The following is a 15,781-nucleotide window of genomic DNA, read 5'->3' on the forward strand; positions in this document are numbered from 1 at the left end:
ATGCTGGCACGCGGGAAGAAACGCATGCAGAATACGGAATTTGCGTTGAGTCAGAAAGGAGGTTGAGGAAGGAGATTCAACTTTGGCGATCTCAGCCACCCTGTTTCCCTGGAACGACGACAAACAGTCAGGCAGTTTCCAGGTCTACACACCGTCCACAGTTTACCCGTCCGCTGTTCGCGCACGGTGTAGGGACTTGCTTAAAAGAAAAAGCGCTGCGGAAGTAGGCACGCGTCGGGCGTTTGGATCAAACGGATCTTGCCGCGTTTCCCCGGGAGTCAGCGAGGCTTTCGCCGAGTCAAAAGCAAGAGGCCTGCCAGTCTCTGAGGACGCAGGAGCGCAAAGACGCGAAAAAATGACGTGTTGAGGTCGGGACAACACGTTTCGCAAACGGAGGTGGCGGCTCTGTCTCCGCTCCTTTGTTTCCGCCGTGCGAAAAACAATCGGCAGTCAGCGGCATGCATTGGCTGGGCGTCGAGCGTTGAGCGCGAAAAAACCTGCCTCGGCGGGCGTCGCATGCACAGATTTCCCAAAGCTTTCCTTGTCGTGAGGAAGGCGAAGCCTCAAGAAACGACGCATTCGCAGACAGATGGAGTGCGCCGAGATGCGAAGAAGAAAAAAGAGCGGAAATGCAGAAAAAGGGAACTGCGGGAGGGGCGACACGGCACGCAACGGCTGTTCTGGCATTGAGAATTTGAGAGGATGTGCCGCGTTGTCTTGCGCTAAATCGCGGCAAAGTTTGAAGCGGGTGTAAGAGGAGGGGAAAGGAGAGACGTTCCGCCTTTTCTCTGCTTCTCCATGCCGAAGTTTCCCCCGGTTTCGCGGGATTTCCACAACCACGCGAAGTTCGGAATGGGGCTGCATGCAAGGGAGCGATCAGAGAGGCAAAAGAGCGCGAGCAAGACACTGCCAGATGCAGACAGCCGCGCGGCCGGGCTGCAGGAAACTTCCCCTTTAGGTTTAATTCAAAACGCGGAAGATCCTTTGCCGAACGTTGTTTCAAGCAGGTGGATGTCTCTCTCTGAGCGCGGCGATGCACTGCAATGTAATGAGGAACACCCGGATGCTACCGTGAGCTTCTGTGGTCTACACATATATATATATATATATATATATATGGATTATTTAGACATATATGGATTATATACATAGGGGCCCATGCACAGGGCTATAAATTCCTCTATTGGTGGGTGAATGTTATATATATATATATGTGGGTGACGAGTTACGATTCTCGACATCTAAACAATGATGCATACATGCGGTCAGACAGGCACCCGCAGCGAGGTGTGTCGAAATATCCACATCCTCCCACACACGCAGACCTTGATGTGTGAATGCTATTATGTGTGAGAATTTAGAGTATTCATTTGTATATGCATGCGCGCATGTGCATGAAACGCACTTTGGAGATCAAATCAGCACACAAAATGTGAGGCTTCCGCGAAATGAACAGCACATCACGAAGAAACGTTGGCCCGCGAGATCTCCGATTCCGGTGAATCCTGTCAAGTCGGATTTCCGCAAACGCCCTCAAGTAGGAAATCGATCTTTGCGCAGAATTGGCGGCTTACCGCCCCTGAGACGCAGTTATGTCGAGCCTAGTCCCGGGGAAAAACGAATGCGTCTCGGTGTTTGCAACAGACGAGGGCAGGGTATTTCTAACAACTTGCCATCTCTCCGGTTCGGGGTGCCGAAGAAAACCTATCATGCTGCGCCGACGTCATCTAGACCGCTGTGTTCGAAAAAGACTTTCGCGTGCAGCCTGAAGACAGGGTTGGGTCACTTCAGAACAAAACTGAAAATCCTACCCACTCAATATGCTTCGAAAGCTGTAGTGGACGGTCGCATCCTGCGAGAGCGAAACTTTGTGTATGCAACGGGAGCTATAGATATGCATATGCATACCCCCAAGTCTCTCTCCACGCAGATGCACACATAAAGTGAAGGGAGCCTCAAGGTGGAGAGACTGAAATGTTAAAAGTTTTTTCGGCTCAACACGCCCGTGTGAAAGCCTCGGGGGAGCAGAGACCGACCACCCCTCCTGAAAAGCGGTCCTCGGTGGGCGATCATGAAAAAAGCAATCAGTGGAGCCGGGACATCGACAAAGAGCAACACGGAAGACCTCGTAGAAATGCAAAGTGCATGGAATATTTACAACCTCCAAAGCTCCCCGTATACGATACAAGCCCACAAAGACTTAGACAGTCTTGCCATATACGCATGTGTACGGTCGAGGAAAGATAGTCCGGGAGATGCATGCATTCACACATTCGTCTATATATATGACTAACGCCATACAAAGACACATATGTATACATCTACGTATGCGATATACGAAGCAGAGTAAGAGATAAAAAAGTACGTGTTACACATATATATAGGTATATTTGTATGGGTAACAATGAGAGGAGATCGGGTATACCCCTGTACTCTCCTGTTTGTTCAGATGTGGCAAAGACGATTTCTGGTGTGTTTAAGGCAAGGGTATATGTGCGATGGCCGTAGCATCACAAGCGTACGACACCCCGCGCCAAAATTGAGAAGCGCTTGAGTCGTCGTGTTTTGGCCCACGATCGAGAGCCGATGCTTCCGAGTTTTCCACGAATTTTGTGACATCCGCCGTGTGCCGCCCTGTCAACAGAGTCGAGCGCTCCCCAGTGTCTGAAAGAAACCCCTCTGCTTGCTGCAAGCTAGGTCCAGACTGCGTCACCTAAAGCGACAATCTCACCATCCACCTCTGGAAAGCTTTTCTGTCAGAAATAGCGACTGACCACGGACGTCGACATCGCGCACAGAGAAGCTGCTGCGAAACCGTTTCACAAGTCCGTCTCAACCCTCGCCGGTGTCGGCAGCCGCTCGCCTTGTTCTGGCGCAGCTCCAAAGAAACCTTTTGTCGTTTTTCTGTTTGCAAGCGTTCTTTTTTCTGGGCGTCCCAGCGCGTGGTCCCCAGAAAAGGTGGCCCCCTCGACAAAAAAGCTGCACGGACCTGCGTTCGCCTTTTTACCCCCCGCGCAGACGCTGCGGGCCGTTCTGCCGCCCCGACCCCGCGCTCCTTTCTCCGACTATAAGCCGCCCCATCACGCGTGGCGCCGTTTGTGCGGCTCGCCCATGCAAACGGGGCGATTTTTCGCAGGGGTTCGCAAGCGCCCAGAGATTCGTCGCCCTTTTCCTTCTCTGTCGCCGCGGTTTTTGTCGTCTTTTTGCTGGCTTGTGTGTCGAGAGAGGGGAGACGAAGAAGCCTGCGATTCTCACCTGTTATTTTTTCGGCCGGTTTGGGCGTGTCTCTGTCTCTTCTGCTCTCTTCCGCGTCAAAATGGTAAGTGTCCCCCTCGTGGCTTCCTCCCCCATTCGCCGCTTTCTTCTGGTGTGGGGTATCTCTGTTCACCCTTTGTCGACACCGCTTCTGCCCCTTTTTCGTTGCCTTGCATCTCCGATCTTTTTCCCCCTTTCCTTTCGCAAAAATTCCCCAAATCCCATCTCTGGCTCGGCGGCGCGATCTCCCCTGCTGCCCCCGACTCGAAAATCCCGCCCTGCCCTAATGCATGTGCTTCAAACGGTCGCTGCGGCGTCCCAGATTTGCAGACGGCGAAACGCGGGGAGAAAGACCACGAGGAAGAAAAAGAGGGAGAAAAGGGAAAAGAAGGAACAAATCCCTCGGCCATAAGAGGGCGCGTGGGGCGGGGGAAATTCGCTTCACTCGGTTTGCACGAGGGGAACAATCGCGCGGGGAGAGGGGGGGGGAACGTTTTGGGTGGTGACGGCCAGAGAGAAACGAAAAAAAAGTCTGTTTTTACGTTTTGTGGCCCTACCCTCGCGCCAGTCGGTTGTCCTTTCTCCTCGTTGTTGGCGGTGTCGAGAAGCGGCGTCACGCGGTGCGCGACTCTCCAGCGGAAGGACGGGAAGTACCGACTAAGCCGACGCGTGCTGTTGCGGCTTTTCCAGAGTCTTTATCTTTTGTGTGCACCAGCGCTGTCCCCCCTTCTTGATCGCGTGCGTCGGTTCCTCAAGTCATTCCTTCTTTTCACGGGGGAGTGCCCTCGTTCCTCCCTTGCTGGAGAGCAAGGGGGATTCGCGGCAATCGTAAAGAACTGGGTTTTCTGTATGTCTCCTAACTTACCCTTTCCCCCGCTTTTTTCCACCGGGGGATGTTTGTGCGTGTGTGTGTCGTTCCGGTGTCTGGACTCCCGGAAACGTGACAAGCGCAGCGGCAGTACCTTCTTTACTGCGCCCTTTGGGGCGCGGCGCCTCTCCAAAGCGGAAATCCGTTGGTGTATGTGCGCCTCGCTCCTGTTTTTGCAGGGTGTCGATCTCGAGCACAACGGCCGCAAGAAGAAGGGCGGTCGCAGGACAGTGAAGTCGCAAAACCCGTACCTGCGCCTCCTCGTAAAGGTAAGAAGGCTTCTCACCCACGGCGCTTCTCTCCGGGTGTGCCGAAGCACTGGGTCGGCACCTGGAAAAGGACCACGGAGCAGTCCTTGTAGCAGATGTCAACGCATGCACGCGAGCGAGCCTTTGTGCTGGCGGTTAGGGGGAGTCGCGGCCGCTCAGAAGTGTGTCTGGAGTTAGGCAAGTTGAATCTTCTCTTTGGGAAGCCTGGGAAAAAAGCGCGGATGTGTCCTTCCTCAGGGACGTGTCTTTTCCCGTGCGCAAAACCTAGCCAGACGCAGCCGGTGACTTGTGCAGCCGAGAGTCGAGAGCTGGACTTCTCTAAACAGAAACACAGCCCAAACGTGCATGCAAAGAGAGGCGCGTTCGGGGACCTCATCCGCTGGCGTGTGAAGGTGTAGATCGCGTCTCTGGCGTCGGGTGCTGCGCCTTTTCCGCAGCTCTACCAGTTCCTGGCACGTCGCACCAACAGCAGCTTCAATGCCGTGGTTCTGAAGCGTCTGATGGGCCCGAAGAGGCTGAAGGCTCCGATGTCTCTGTCGAAGCTCGCGCGTCACATGAAGGACAAGGAAGACCACATTGCAGTTCTCGTCGGCTCCGTCACCGGTCCGTCGAATTCACCCGAACACACGCGCAAAGGACGCGGCGCAGTCGAAAGGTGTACATACACCTCGCATCCACACGCCACGAACTAGATACATACATACGCACGGATGACACATATCTGCAGATGTGAAGAAGCCATGTACAAACGTACATAAGCATATACATATATATAGAGAGAGAGACACGCAAGTACGTGTTCCACAGAAAGCTAGGGGGTCGGGGTGTATGCCTCGAGGGACGTCTCGTGATTTTGGCGGTGCACTCCGGAAGGCCTTAAACTTTATAGGCACATTGATATCGCTTCGCTCTTCTCGGAGAGACACCGCATACACGAACACTTCCTGTGTGTATGGAGTGTATAGAAAAGAGCGCGTTCTTCCGGTGTGTTTATCTGTTTTTGACTGTCTCTTTTCTCTTTTTCGTGTCGCAGACGACATTCGCATGGTCCACGTCCCGAAATTGAGCGTTTGCGCTCTGCGATTCTCGGAGACTGCGCGTCGCCGCTTGGAGAAAGCTGGAGGCGAATGCATCACCTTTGATCAACTCGCTCTTCGTCGCCCCAAAGGCTCCAAGTGCGTTCTTCTCCGTGCAGCAACCAAGAGCCGCGAAGCTGACAAGCACTTCGGGGCTGCGCCAGGTACGCTTCCGGTTTGCTCTCTCTCCCCGGCTTTTCCCTCGTGGTTCACGCCAACGTGCGATTTCCCAGCGGCAGCGCGTTTCCTGACGCACACGGTGCCGACTCGCGCTGTATCCAGGCAGCTTACGTCCTTTCGCGTCTGTATAGGGAGACAAGAGGTCTTTGTTTTTTGTCGCATGCCTTGGGCTGCAAAGGGACTCACAGCGAACATAGCAGAGACTCTTTTCGGGCTCTTCCAGCCCGTGCTTCCCAGAAAACACGAGACGCGCGCGAGAGTGCCAAGCACTCGTCTCTCATCGTCGCTGCATCGAAAACCAGAGCGGCAAAATCACTCTTATTTTATTAGGATATCCATTCGAGGGGCCTATACAGTTCCGTATAGTCGTTATGTCGGTCAAACGCATCGGTCTCTCTACAGACGTATAGAGAAGGGTTGGTGGTCACTTGAGGCATGGAATTCTTCGCGTCCTTCTTAGTTCCACCTGAGTTTCGAGTTGTTTATGCAGAACTGCGTTAGGCTTTGTGTTTTTCAGGTACCCCTGGATCCAAGGCCCGCCCGTATGTGCGCTCAAGTGGCCGCAAGTTCGAGAAGGCGCGTGGTCGCAGAAAGTCGCGTGGATACAAGAACTAAGGCGTCTTGGGTGTTTCTTGTGTCAGGGGAAGACATGCATCCTCGTCTTCTGTGTGCAGTCTCTCAGTGTTAAGTCTGTCGATTTCCTAACATTTGCTGGCGTAGAAGACAATCTTCCAAACCTGCGTAATTTCGTTGCCGCTCTCAAACCCGGTACGCGAACTCCCGCCAGTCGCCAGCCCCATCGCATGCGCGAAACAAGGTCCTCGTACTATATTCGGGCACTCTCGGGCTGCTCCACATGCACATGTAGTTAAGGCACATGACTGCGTGTGCACATAAAGAAATCCTGGCGAGAAACACCTGGATAGATAGGCACTCGGACCTGTGCGCCTGTACATCGGTAGCTCTCGACGCACATCTTGATATAGGCAGATGTCGATACAGCTATTTTTTACACGGCGAAATATAAAGATGCACAGGCCCTGAGAGCGAAGCAGTCTGATGCGTCGGCGCGAGCCTATGTTGTAATAGTGAACGATAGTCAGCTTCGTCCGACGTCTGTTCGTGGACAGCGGCGACGTGTAGGGCAAATGAGGCACTGTAGGATGTGTCCTTTCAGGCGTAGGACCATGAGTTTAACAGCGAAGTAAAATTTTGAACTCGTCTTGAACCCGAGAAACAGCACGCGGCAAACATGGAGACCTTTCTACCGACGCCGAGTCGCACCGGAATGTCGACGGTGCGCGGCAGCACGGAGGACCCATGAGCCAGGTGTACATTGATGGAAATGCGGTTTCCAAGTCAGGCATCTCTCTAAACTGTAACGTTTCCTGCTAGGGTATACAGTGATCTACGAATCGACACAGGCGATATCCTGACGGCTGCGACCCCCTAATGCAACTAGCTCCTTGGTGGGGGGTTCTGCTGTGGCAGCGTTGTGTACACACTACACACAGTCATATATATATATATATATATATGCATATATATATATATATATATATATATAGTGTTGTTGTATATCTGTACCTATATATATATATATATATATATATATATACGTGGATGCATGCGTGGGTCTACAGCGCTGTGAACTGGTGGCTTTAAAAGGCGTTCACGGCTTTGTCTGTTGTACGTCGGCGTGACTGTCAGCAACGCCCCTTTGTTTGCTTGTCCCAAGAAGCTGCAACGTTCCCCATTCAAGAGAGGCACGAACGAGACTGGACGCAAAAGCGTAGGCGGGGGATCTCGAACCTGCACGGCGCGCGGCCAGTGCGTGGCGAGTCGGTTTGGCATCGGGAGACAGCGACGCTTGTGTCTCTCGTCTAATGTGTCCGTTTTGTCTTTGAATGCTACTCTGTCCAAGCAGCGAAACGCGAAACACACACATCACCTTAGGCGCGAAGCGAAGCGGCAACCCTACAACAGATCTGTGTGATGGCGTGCGGCTGCGCTTTGAGGTTTATCCTCCGTACAACTACAAAGCCGGCGTCTGAACGGCCAGATCATAGCAGCGACTACCCTTCCTGTCCCTTTCGTGCTCGGCGCATGCAGTACGAGTCCGGCATCACCTAAGCTCGAGTCCCTCCGCAAGCGCATGCAACGAAGGGTCTCCCGTGCCTCTCGAGGTACTGGAGAAAAAAAGTTACGGCAGCCAAGCAGCGGCTGTTCTCGCGCGAGGCGTCGCCCCAGCGCGGCCGTTTCCCGTGGGGTAATGAACCTCGCGATCTGTAACGCAGAGAAGCCTTTTAAACAACGGCGAGCGAAACCCGTGAAAACCGGAAACAAGACAGAACTGAGAGGAGAGGCCAGAAAGCAGCACACGAGTCTTTTTAAAAGTTAAATGTCCACGAGAACAAAGACTTCCACGGCTCTCCCGTCTTCCCGTGTTTTTTCTTCGTTGTTGTCCGTGGAGTCGCTGCCTTCTCGCTCTTCTCCGTTGGCTTCCCCGTCGGCGGCAGCCTCTCGCTTTTGCCATACTTTCATTTCGTGCATGGTGATGGCTTTGACTTCGGTGCCTTGCGAGTGTTTGCTCCGATCAAACACTTCGCCCCGGACCTCACAGGAGAGGCAGCCGTTCGCGGCGTCGAGGCGCGTGACGTCGATGTTGCACGCCACAAAGTATTCACTGCCGTACAGAAAGAGCAATTCGTCCATAAAGTGGAAAAGCAAGTCCTCGAGATCCCCACCGGAAGCCTGCACTGTTCTGCGCTCGCGCGGCTCCACACGGTCTGTGTCGGTCATGTAGTGGAAGAGCGCTTTCCCCGCGTTCTCAAAGGCTGCAGAGAGCGAGACTCCCCACGCATGAATAATCACATCCGCCGTGTGGTCCAGGTACTCAAAGCCGAGATCGCCGCCTGCGGGCGTCGTCCCGAAGGACTGCAAAGAAGCGCGTTCCGCTGGGTCCGTTTCTTCACGTGGCCTCTCCACGCTCCGCTGGGCGGCGGCGTGTCGAGTGTCTACGGACGGCCGTTCCCGACCAGCTGCGGGGGAGTTCTGCGCCTCTACATCCAGCGAGGAGCTCGGACGAGAGCCGAGACTCTCTGCGTTTGACGCACCGTCGTCAGAATCGACAGACGGTCTGTGATGCTTTCGCGTGCGTGGACGCGGGGGCAGAGACCTGACGGACACGGCCCCAACTTGAATCAGTCGAACGTCCGCCTCACCCTTTTCTCGTCCACAGACAGTTCCTTCCATCCTTTTTGTCGCGGACAACCCCCTAAAAACACTCCACAAACGAGAGGCTGCGGGCGTTTCTCCTAGGCGTCTCGCTTTCCCCCTACATTTCTCCGGTTTGCTTCCACCGTTGTTCCTTGTGTCGGCGAGAAACGGGATCGAACCTCGAGCGTGTGAAGAGGCGAGACACGACGCCTGGGATCTGAGCCGAGCCAAACTTCTTCAGTCGCTTCTTTTTGAGAAAATCCTGTTCCTCGGCGGTCCTCTGACCCTCACGTTTGGCCGCGGTCTAATAAAGCCTCACATCCGCCCGTGGTCGGGGCGGCTGCAAGACGAAACAGCACTCGGCGAGCAAAAACGCACTTTCTTTCGTGCGGAAGAACAGGAGACGGTACAAGAGACTCCGAACACGCAGACGACGGCAATTAATAACAAACGAGACTCGGGCGCACACACACACACACACACACACACACACACACGCAGAGCATCGGAGCGGAAATGCGCCGATCTTGCTGTCTCTTGAGTAGCTTTTGCTCCTGGCCAGAAACGAGACGGTTGCCCTCAGCCCCCCGAGTGTCCACTTCCCCTTGGGTCCCGAATTTCTCCCGAGTTTTGCAAGGAACTCAAAAAAACAAGCTGGAAGGAGAAGAAATGCTGGATTCTCTTGCGAAGAAGCGTCGCGGGGCGGCGAGACACGGCGGGACTCTTCCGCGGAGGAGAGCGGTGAAGCACAAGAAGAAAGGAAGAGCGGGAAGGTCCTCCTTTGGCAACCTCGAAGAAGCGCCGAGAAGGAAAAAAACGCGATCTCGAGTCCGCAGAAGTGAATGTGCAACCGAGACAAAACACGCCCCGTGGCGCCGCGTCTCATGCAAGACCTCACAGAGGCCGATACAAGACTGTCCGCTCTGCTGTTCAGATCAACAACGCAGCCACAGAACGGAACGAATCGAAGGAGAAAAAAAAACAGAGCGGAAAAAGCAAGGGATCCCTGACAAGACCGCGGACAAAGAGTGAACCGCATGCATCGAAGTTGGGGAGATGCAAACGCGACCAGGCAGCCAGCCGCCGAGATGCTCAAGAAAACCTAAAACAAAAAATAGAGCATTTCCCCCGCTCTAATTTCTGTGTTCCACGCCACCTTAAAGTCGGATCGGCTGCAAAGAGAGAAGACGTTTAACGAGTGCGAAAAGAAAGATTTCCTCGTGGTTGAACCCAGTTGCTTGGCCGCAAGAGCTCGAAGTCCCGCGAGAGCGCAACATGTCCATGTGAGATCTTTTCACTTCGAGAGGGACGAGTTTCTCCTCACATGTGAGCGACATCTCCGGCCTATCTACCGAATGGAAGAAGCTGAACTCGTCCACGGAGACCATTTCTCTCGTGAGGTTCAATGTTGGCGGGGAAGTGAGAAGGACCCTTACCGCCGCCAGCCATGCAAACTTTGGTAGCGCGAGGGAACCGATGCCTGAGGGCAGGGACGCGAGAAGAAACACCGCAGACGAAGGCGAGGCGAGAGCCTCCTGGGGCAGTGTAAGTCCGAAGCAGCCTCCTATGTAGCCGCCTTTTGTCAGGTTCTCGGAGAATGAGAAGCGAGAGACAGATCGCTCCAGGCGACCTTCCCTCAGAGCCCGAAGTGTAGGTGTGAAGGAAGATCACCGCGCACAACGAGGTATGGTGTTCTTCATTTGGAGCACGATAGGCCACAATGGGTTTGGATTTAAAGCGCGTAAAAAAGCCCCAACCGGATCTGCCGCAAGGGCCGGGGGACGCCTTCGATGGGATTTCCACACGAAATCCACACGGAAGAAGCTGGTGGGAACTCCACACAGACGCCTGACACGCCCCACTTTGGGTGTTCTGGGTTCGTGAGGATTCCTCCAAGAACGGCACGAGCTCGTGGACGAAGACTCGTTTTTCTTCCCAGGCACTCTGTGTCACACTGTTGACAAAAAGATGCAGAGCAGCCCTGGCATACGAGCAAAACGCCTCTTCTAAACATAGTTCAGCGTTGACAGATCCTCAACGCAGTCTTTTGAAAATGACCGCCATCTTTGGCCCCATCGCCGGAACGAACGGGAGTTTTCTTGGTTCATCACTTGATCTCGATGCGCATCGTCCAATCAAAGGCGCAGCCAGCATCCGCGCCTCTGTGTGGCGGCGAGAAAGAAGTTTGATGGACTTCGCCCGCGACAGCCCCGCTCGTTGTGTTCCAGGGGGACGGAGAGTGGCAAACGTACAAGTCACCATTTTGGAACTCTCTGATGCGCACATCCAGGAGTGCTCTCCTCTCTCTACCTCTGTGTGGCCCCCTGTGTCTAGAAAGTGAAAGTCGTCCGCTCTGTCTCTCTCAGTGGTCATTCGGCCAGGTGCGAAGCTGCCTGTGGATTCCGTTCTTTTTCTGGAACCTTTCAAAGAGAGGCGTTGTTAGCTGATGCCCCTCGGGTCACGGAGCTGCAAAACTCCGCAAAACACCCCACGAGTAGTGCTTGTTTCTGGATGTCGAACGAAGCTCCACGAATCTTTCTGAACGGATCTGCGAGAACAAACCCGCGAAACGCGACTGCGCCTGTGAGGAGGCACGCAAACCTGAGAAAAACTTCCGTGGTTCCTTAAAGAAAACTCCACCTTTACGCACAAAGGCGCGAAAACCCAACACACTGGTCACACCTAGTCACAAAAGCGAGGGGAAGACACCGGCGCTACTAAACACACACAGAGCTCTCCTCGCGCTCCCTATCAACGTGTGGCTTACACACTCGTATGCGGAAACATATAAACATATTGGCAGAAGGTTCTTTTTGATCGATCAACGCAAGCATATTTATACCTATAGAGTCAAGCATCAAAGAGCTCTAGGGTGGACAGCTGTTTGGCGTCTCTCCTCTCTCCATCGGGCGTATTCTGAGTCCGTGTGCTTTCGTCCGCGGCTTCCTCGCGCCGGCAACTCTCAACACCCGAAGGTGTCGTCAGCAACCTTCGGGAAAATCCCCGTTTCGAAACATAAGAAACGTGTATATTCGTTGAACCCTTTCCAGCGTAACCTCGCTATCTGTCTCCAGATAAATACACTCTGTGTCTGCAGAAAGAAACACCTGCTTCCGTGGCAGAATACCCGACGTCCACGGAGTGATTTGCTACTTGGAGGCCTTCCTGTATAGGAGTCAGGTGTATCCTGAGGTCTGTTACTTCCTTGGCACATGTGCGCTGTCCGCCAGAGCAAAGACCTTTCGCGCAGCGCGACGTGTCGTCTGCGACCCGTGCTCCGCGAAACCGCGCCCTGTTCTGTGTCTTTGTTCACTCTGGCAACCGCGCTTCTGCAGTCCTAACGCCTCTTTCGCCCGGCGCTTCACAAACCAGGCGGTCTGCCGACGGCACGACAGACAAGGTTCCACAGACCCCGCAGCGCACGATCAGCTTGTCGCGCGGAGCCAGGTTGGTCGTCAGACAACTTGGACAGATGAGGGCGAGAACCTGAGGCGCATGCAACACTGCACAACACAGCGGGGGTAGAGGCAACAAAGCGGCCCAGGCTAGGAACACAGCCTCATACATAGTTAGGGGTACACGTCTTCAGTTCTTGGATACACGCAAGGCGGCGTCGCACCCAGCATGCAAGTACACTTCGCAGCACACACAGCTCCACAGACAAGCAGAGGTGGTAGTCGAGATGCGTGGATGTTGAAATGGAAGTTTCGAAACAAAAACTGGCTCACAAATGTTTGACGAAACGCGCGCTTTGCGCCTCATTTACCGGACACAGTCACCGGCGTCCCATTTTCCAGCCTTTCCTTGAGACATATGTATGTACACACGTCCACCAACATGCATGCCAACATATATATATATATATATATGACTGCGTGTGACCAGAGCGAAACGCCTCAGGTCGACATACATCGCCACAGATGGTTTTTGTGCGCCCTTGGTCACTGCAGGCTGCGATATTTTCTTTTCGCGCCGAGTCCGGACGCGCCTCTTACCTCACCGCCTGCGTGGACTCCGTCGTCCCCTCGCGGCAGCACTCGGTTGATTGCTGCACACTGGTAGCACTGCAGACACACAGGGCGTATCGGACCAAAACGAGGCGAGGCATTCGAAAAAGGTGCATGCATAGGCAACCCTTCACCACACATGTGGCTCCGACGCATCGCCCCTGACGACGTGGGACTCTTTAGCAGCCGAGGCAGAAGTGGAGGCGCACGTCTCTGCGCTCTTGTGGCTGCATGCGCCTGCAAACCCCTACGCGCGTCTGGGCACAGCGCGCGCGGTTCCTGCCTAGTGCCTTTCATAAACGCCCGAGACGAGAAAGCGGACCTCATTCACACGTGGCACCACGCACCTGGACAAATCGACTTCCGGGATCAAACTCCATGAGCTGCGCGCATCGGCGGCACCGGATTCGCGGCGGGCCAGCACTCGCGTCAGCCTCCAACTCCGCATTCGTCTCAACCCCCAAAGAGGACTTCTCACTCAACGCTTCCTCTTTTCCGATGTCCTCTCGCTCCTCTTCTCCGATTTCCTCTCGCTCCTCTTCTTCGTGTGCCTCTCGCTCCTCTTCTTCGTGTGCCTCTCGCTCCTCTTTTCCGATGTCCTCTCGCTCCTCTTCTTCGTGTGCCTCTCGCTCCTCTTTTCCGATGTCCTGTCGCTCCTCTTCTTCGTGTGCCTCTCTTCCTCTTCGCACCCCAGCTTGCACTTCCCTCTGTCGTTTTTCGTTCTCTGTGCCGCGCTTCTGGAGCGTTGTGACAGGATCCAGGCGCAGAGAAGAACGCGAAGACGCCAAAGAACGAGCGTCGCAGCCTGAGGTGTCTAGACGGCTTGCGTCCTTTGTTGCGTTCTGGAGGTGGCGACACGACAGAGAAGGCAAAGAGGCGCTTTCAAGAGAGCCTGCCGCAAGTGCACAGAGAAAATCATCGTCTGGGTTCTCCCTCGCAAGACTGCTTTCGACCCCAGTCCACGCTCGAGCATCCGAGCTGCCTTCTCCCGGCTTTTCCGCCATCTTGTGGTAAGGCTCTGCATGCGGATCCCGGTCCTGTCTCGAATGCGGAGAGGAACCGTTCCCGGGGGGCAACGCCAAAAAGAGCTGACAACTGAGCGCTGTGCGTGGCGACATGTGCCTCACAGGGACAGGAAAGCAGTTGTTGCTATCGTTGGATCAACGGCAAACAGAAAAATATATAGATGCACCCTGTTTATATCTTGGGGGCTATGCTGGCACAGATATCTATGTATGTAAGTACATATGTGAGAGGGTGAAACGGGAATGACAAGCTGACGAAAAGCGTGTGGTTTTAACACGGCGCCGTTTGGCGCGGGGGAAAAGAACCTTCGTCGAAAGTTGAGATCTCGGATGCACGTTGCCGCATTCCAGGGGCCCAGAGCTGGTCGCAGGAGGCTGAAACGAAGAGATCACTCGTCTCCATTGTTTTCGCGTGGAGTCGAAAAGTGCGTCGAGCAGGCAGGGCTGTCTCCAACTCTTGGTGCCGCGGTGTGCATGCGTTTCGACAGCTCGAAGCGCCTCAGAAACGACGAGTCAGGCCCTCAAACGGGAAGACACGCGAGAGCGAGAGGATCTGCGAATCGCGGTGATGGACTTCTTTGGAAGACGGAGACGAAACGCAAACGACCTGAGAGAGGGGCAACGGGGGGGAAAAGAACGTCACCGGAGAGACGGGGACTCAACACACCGCAAGACAACAACGGGACGGAACGCCAATGGTGGAGGGCAAGGAACTGGGGCAAGAGGGCGCAGAACCGCTTCGGATCGGAACTCGCGGGGAGAGAAGAGAGAAAAAAAACGCGCAACCAAAGAAAAATCTGGAGGCTGGTCTCGGGATCATCTCGCGACAGCAGAAGTGTGAGGAACGTAGCGCGACGTTGCACCCGGCGAGCGTCACGAAAAACAGGAGAAATCGCCTTTTCGTCGCCCGCGTTCTGCCTGTCGGGACGTTATGACAGAGGCAGGAAAAATCAAGGGTTAAGTCCAGTTTCAAAACTTCCACGTCGGCTTTTCAACAACCGAATGGCGCTTGTCGAGACAGCTGGAACTTGACTATCTGCATGCACGCCCCAGAAAGTCAGTCCACAGAAGAGAGGCAGTATTTCTAGGTCCCCTATGTCTAGTTAAAACTCAGTGAGGAGGGTCTCGAGAAATCGACAGGCGATCCATATTCTTTCAGGAGAATGGCGTGCGGTAGAGGAATCCTTGGGCGAGACTCCCTTTGAAAGCCACAGCCGCCAAGACTCCCCCTGCACACCGATCAATTCTGAACCTGCGGTGTGTGTGCCGAACGGACCAACCAACCTCAAACGATGAAGCAAACTGCCGCGCTGTTTCAGTGGTGAATCTGCTGATTTGTCGCGCCGGTGTGTGGCGCTGTAAAAAACGCCCATGTAGAGCGGCTGAAATCCATGAAGGAAATGACGCCGTCTTGTCACCAGCGAGCGTAGGAACAACTCACGAGAGGCGTGAACAGCGACCAGGAGGGTTTTTCTGTAATTCGCGAGACAGGACTTCGGGGCGCACGCCAGGTGGCGGCCGAAACAAAGAAGACGTTCAGCTTGCTTCGCAGGGACAGAAACGAAGATCTCCGGGTAAGATCCCCGTGGACTTTTTGTAAGGAAACGCGGGCGCTGGTTATGAAAGACGCGGAACAGTCCTCTCTCGGTACAGACCTTGTGTCGATAGAGATCCTCATGCCAGTCCTGAAAGACATGGCAACAGGAAAGACTCTGGGGAGAAGCGGCGAGATTCTCGATGCTTCCCGAAGACGGCATGCAGCGGCCTCGGCAGGAGGGGCTTCCTAGATTCTTCATGTTTGCAGATGCCAACTTGTGTGAGTTTCATTCGCGCCAAAACTGTGGAACTCAAAGAAACGCATTCCCAGGATACTGACCGGGGG

The 15,781-nt window shown here is 54.4% G+C and overlaps 3 protein-coding genes across 3 annotated transcripts; 1 reads left to right on the forward strand and 2 right to left on the reverse strand.

Annotated features, from left to right (window-relative positions):
* Positions 1 to 3,316: 3,316 nt before the first annotated feature.
* NCLIV_064700 (Ribosomal protein L18, related) lies at positions 3,317 to 6,263 on the forward strand (the record flags this gene model as incomplete). The annotated part of the gene is made up of 5 exons (XM_003886021.1): positions 3,317 to 3,319; positions 4,303 to 4,392; positions 4,830 to 4,995; positions 5,426 to 5,632; positions 6,166 to 6,263. The coding sequence occupies 5 exons, from the start codon at positions 3,317 to 3,319 to the stop codon at positions 6,261 to 6,263; spliced, it is 564 nt and encodes a 187-aa protein (XP_003886070.1).
* Positions 6,264 to 8,045: 1,782 nt separating this feature from the next.
* NCLIV_064710 (conserved hypothetical protein) lies at positions 8,046 to 8,903 on the reverse strand (the record flags this gene model as incomplete). The annotated part of the gene is made up of 1 exon (XM_003886022.1): positions 8,046 to 8,903. One exon carries the CDS (start codon positions 8,901 to 8,903, stop codon positions 8,046 to 8,048), a length of 858 nt encoding a protein of 285 aa, XP_003886071.1.
* Positions 8,904 to 12,176: 3,273 nt separating this feature from the next.
* On the reverse strand, positions 12,177 to 13,992 carry NCLIV_064720 (conserved hypothetical protein; the record flags this gene model as incomplete). The annotated part of the gene is made up of 3 exons (XM_003886023.1): positions 12,177 to 12,353; positions 12,863 to 12,931; positions 13,222 to 13,992. 3 exons carry the CDS (start codon positions 13,990 to 13,992, stop codon positions 12,177 to 12,179), a joined length of 1,017 nt encoding a protein of 338 aa, XP_003886072.1.
* Between the last annotated feature and the right edge of the window lie 1,789 nt (positions 13,993 to 15,781).

This window comes from Neospora caninum, chromosome XII (assembly GCF_000208865.1).
Source record: "Neospora caninum Liverpool complete genome, chromosome XII".
NCBI classification, from domain to species: Eukaryota; Apicomplexa; class Conoidasida; order Eucoccidiorida; family Sarcocystidae; genus Neospora; species Neospora caninum.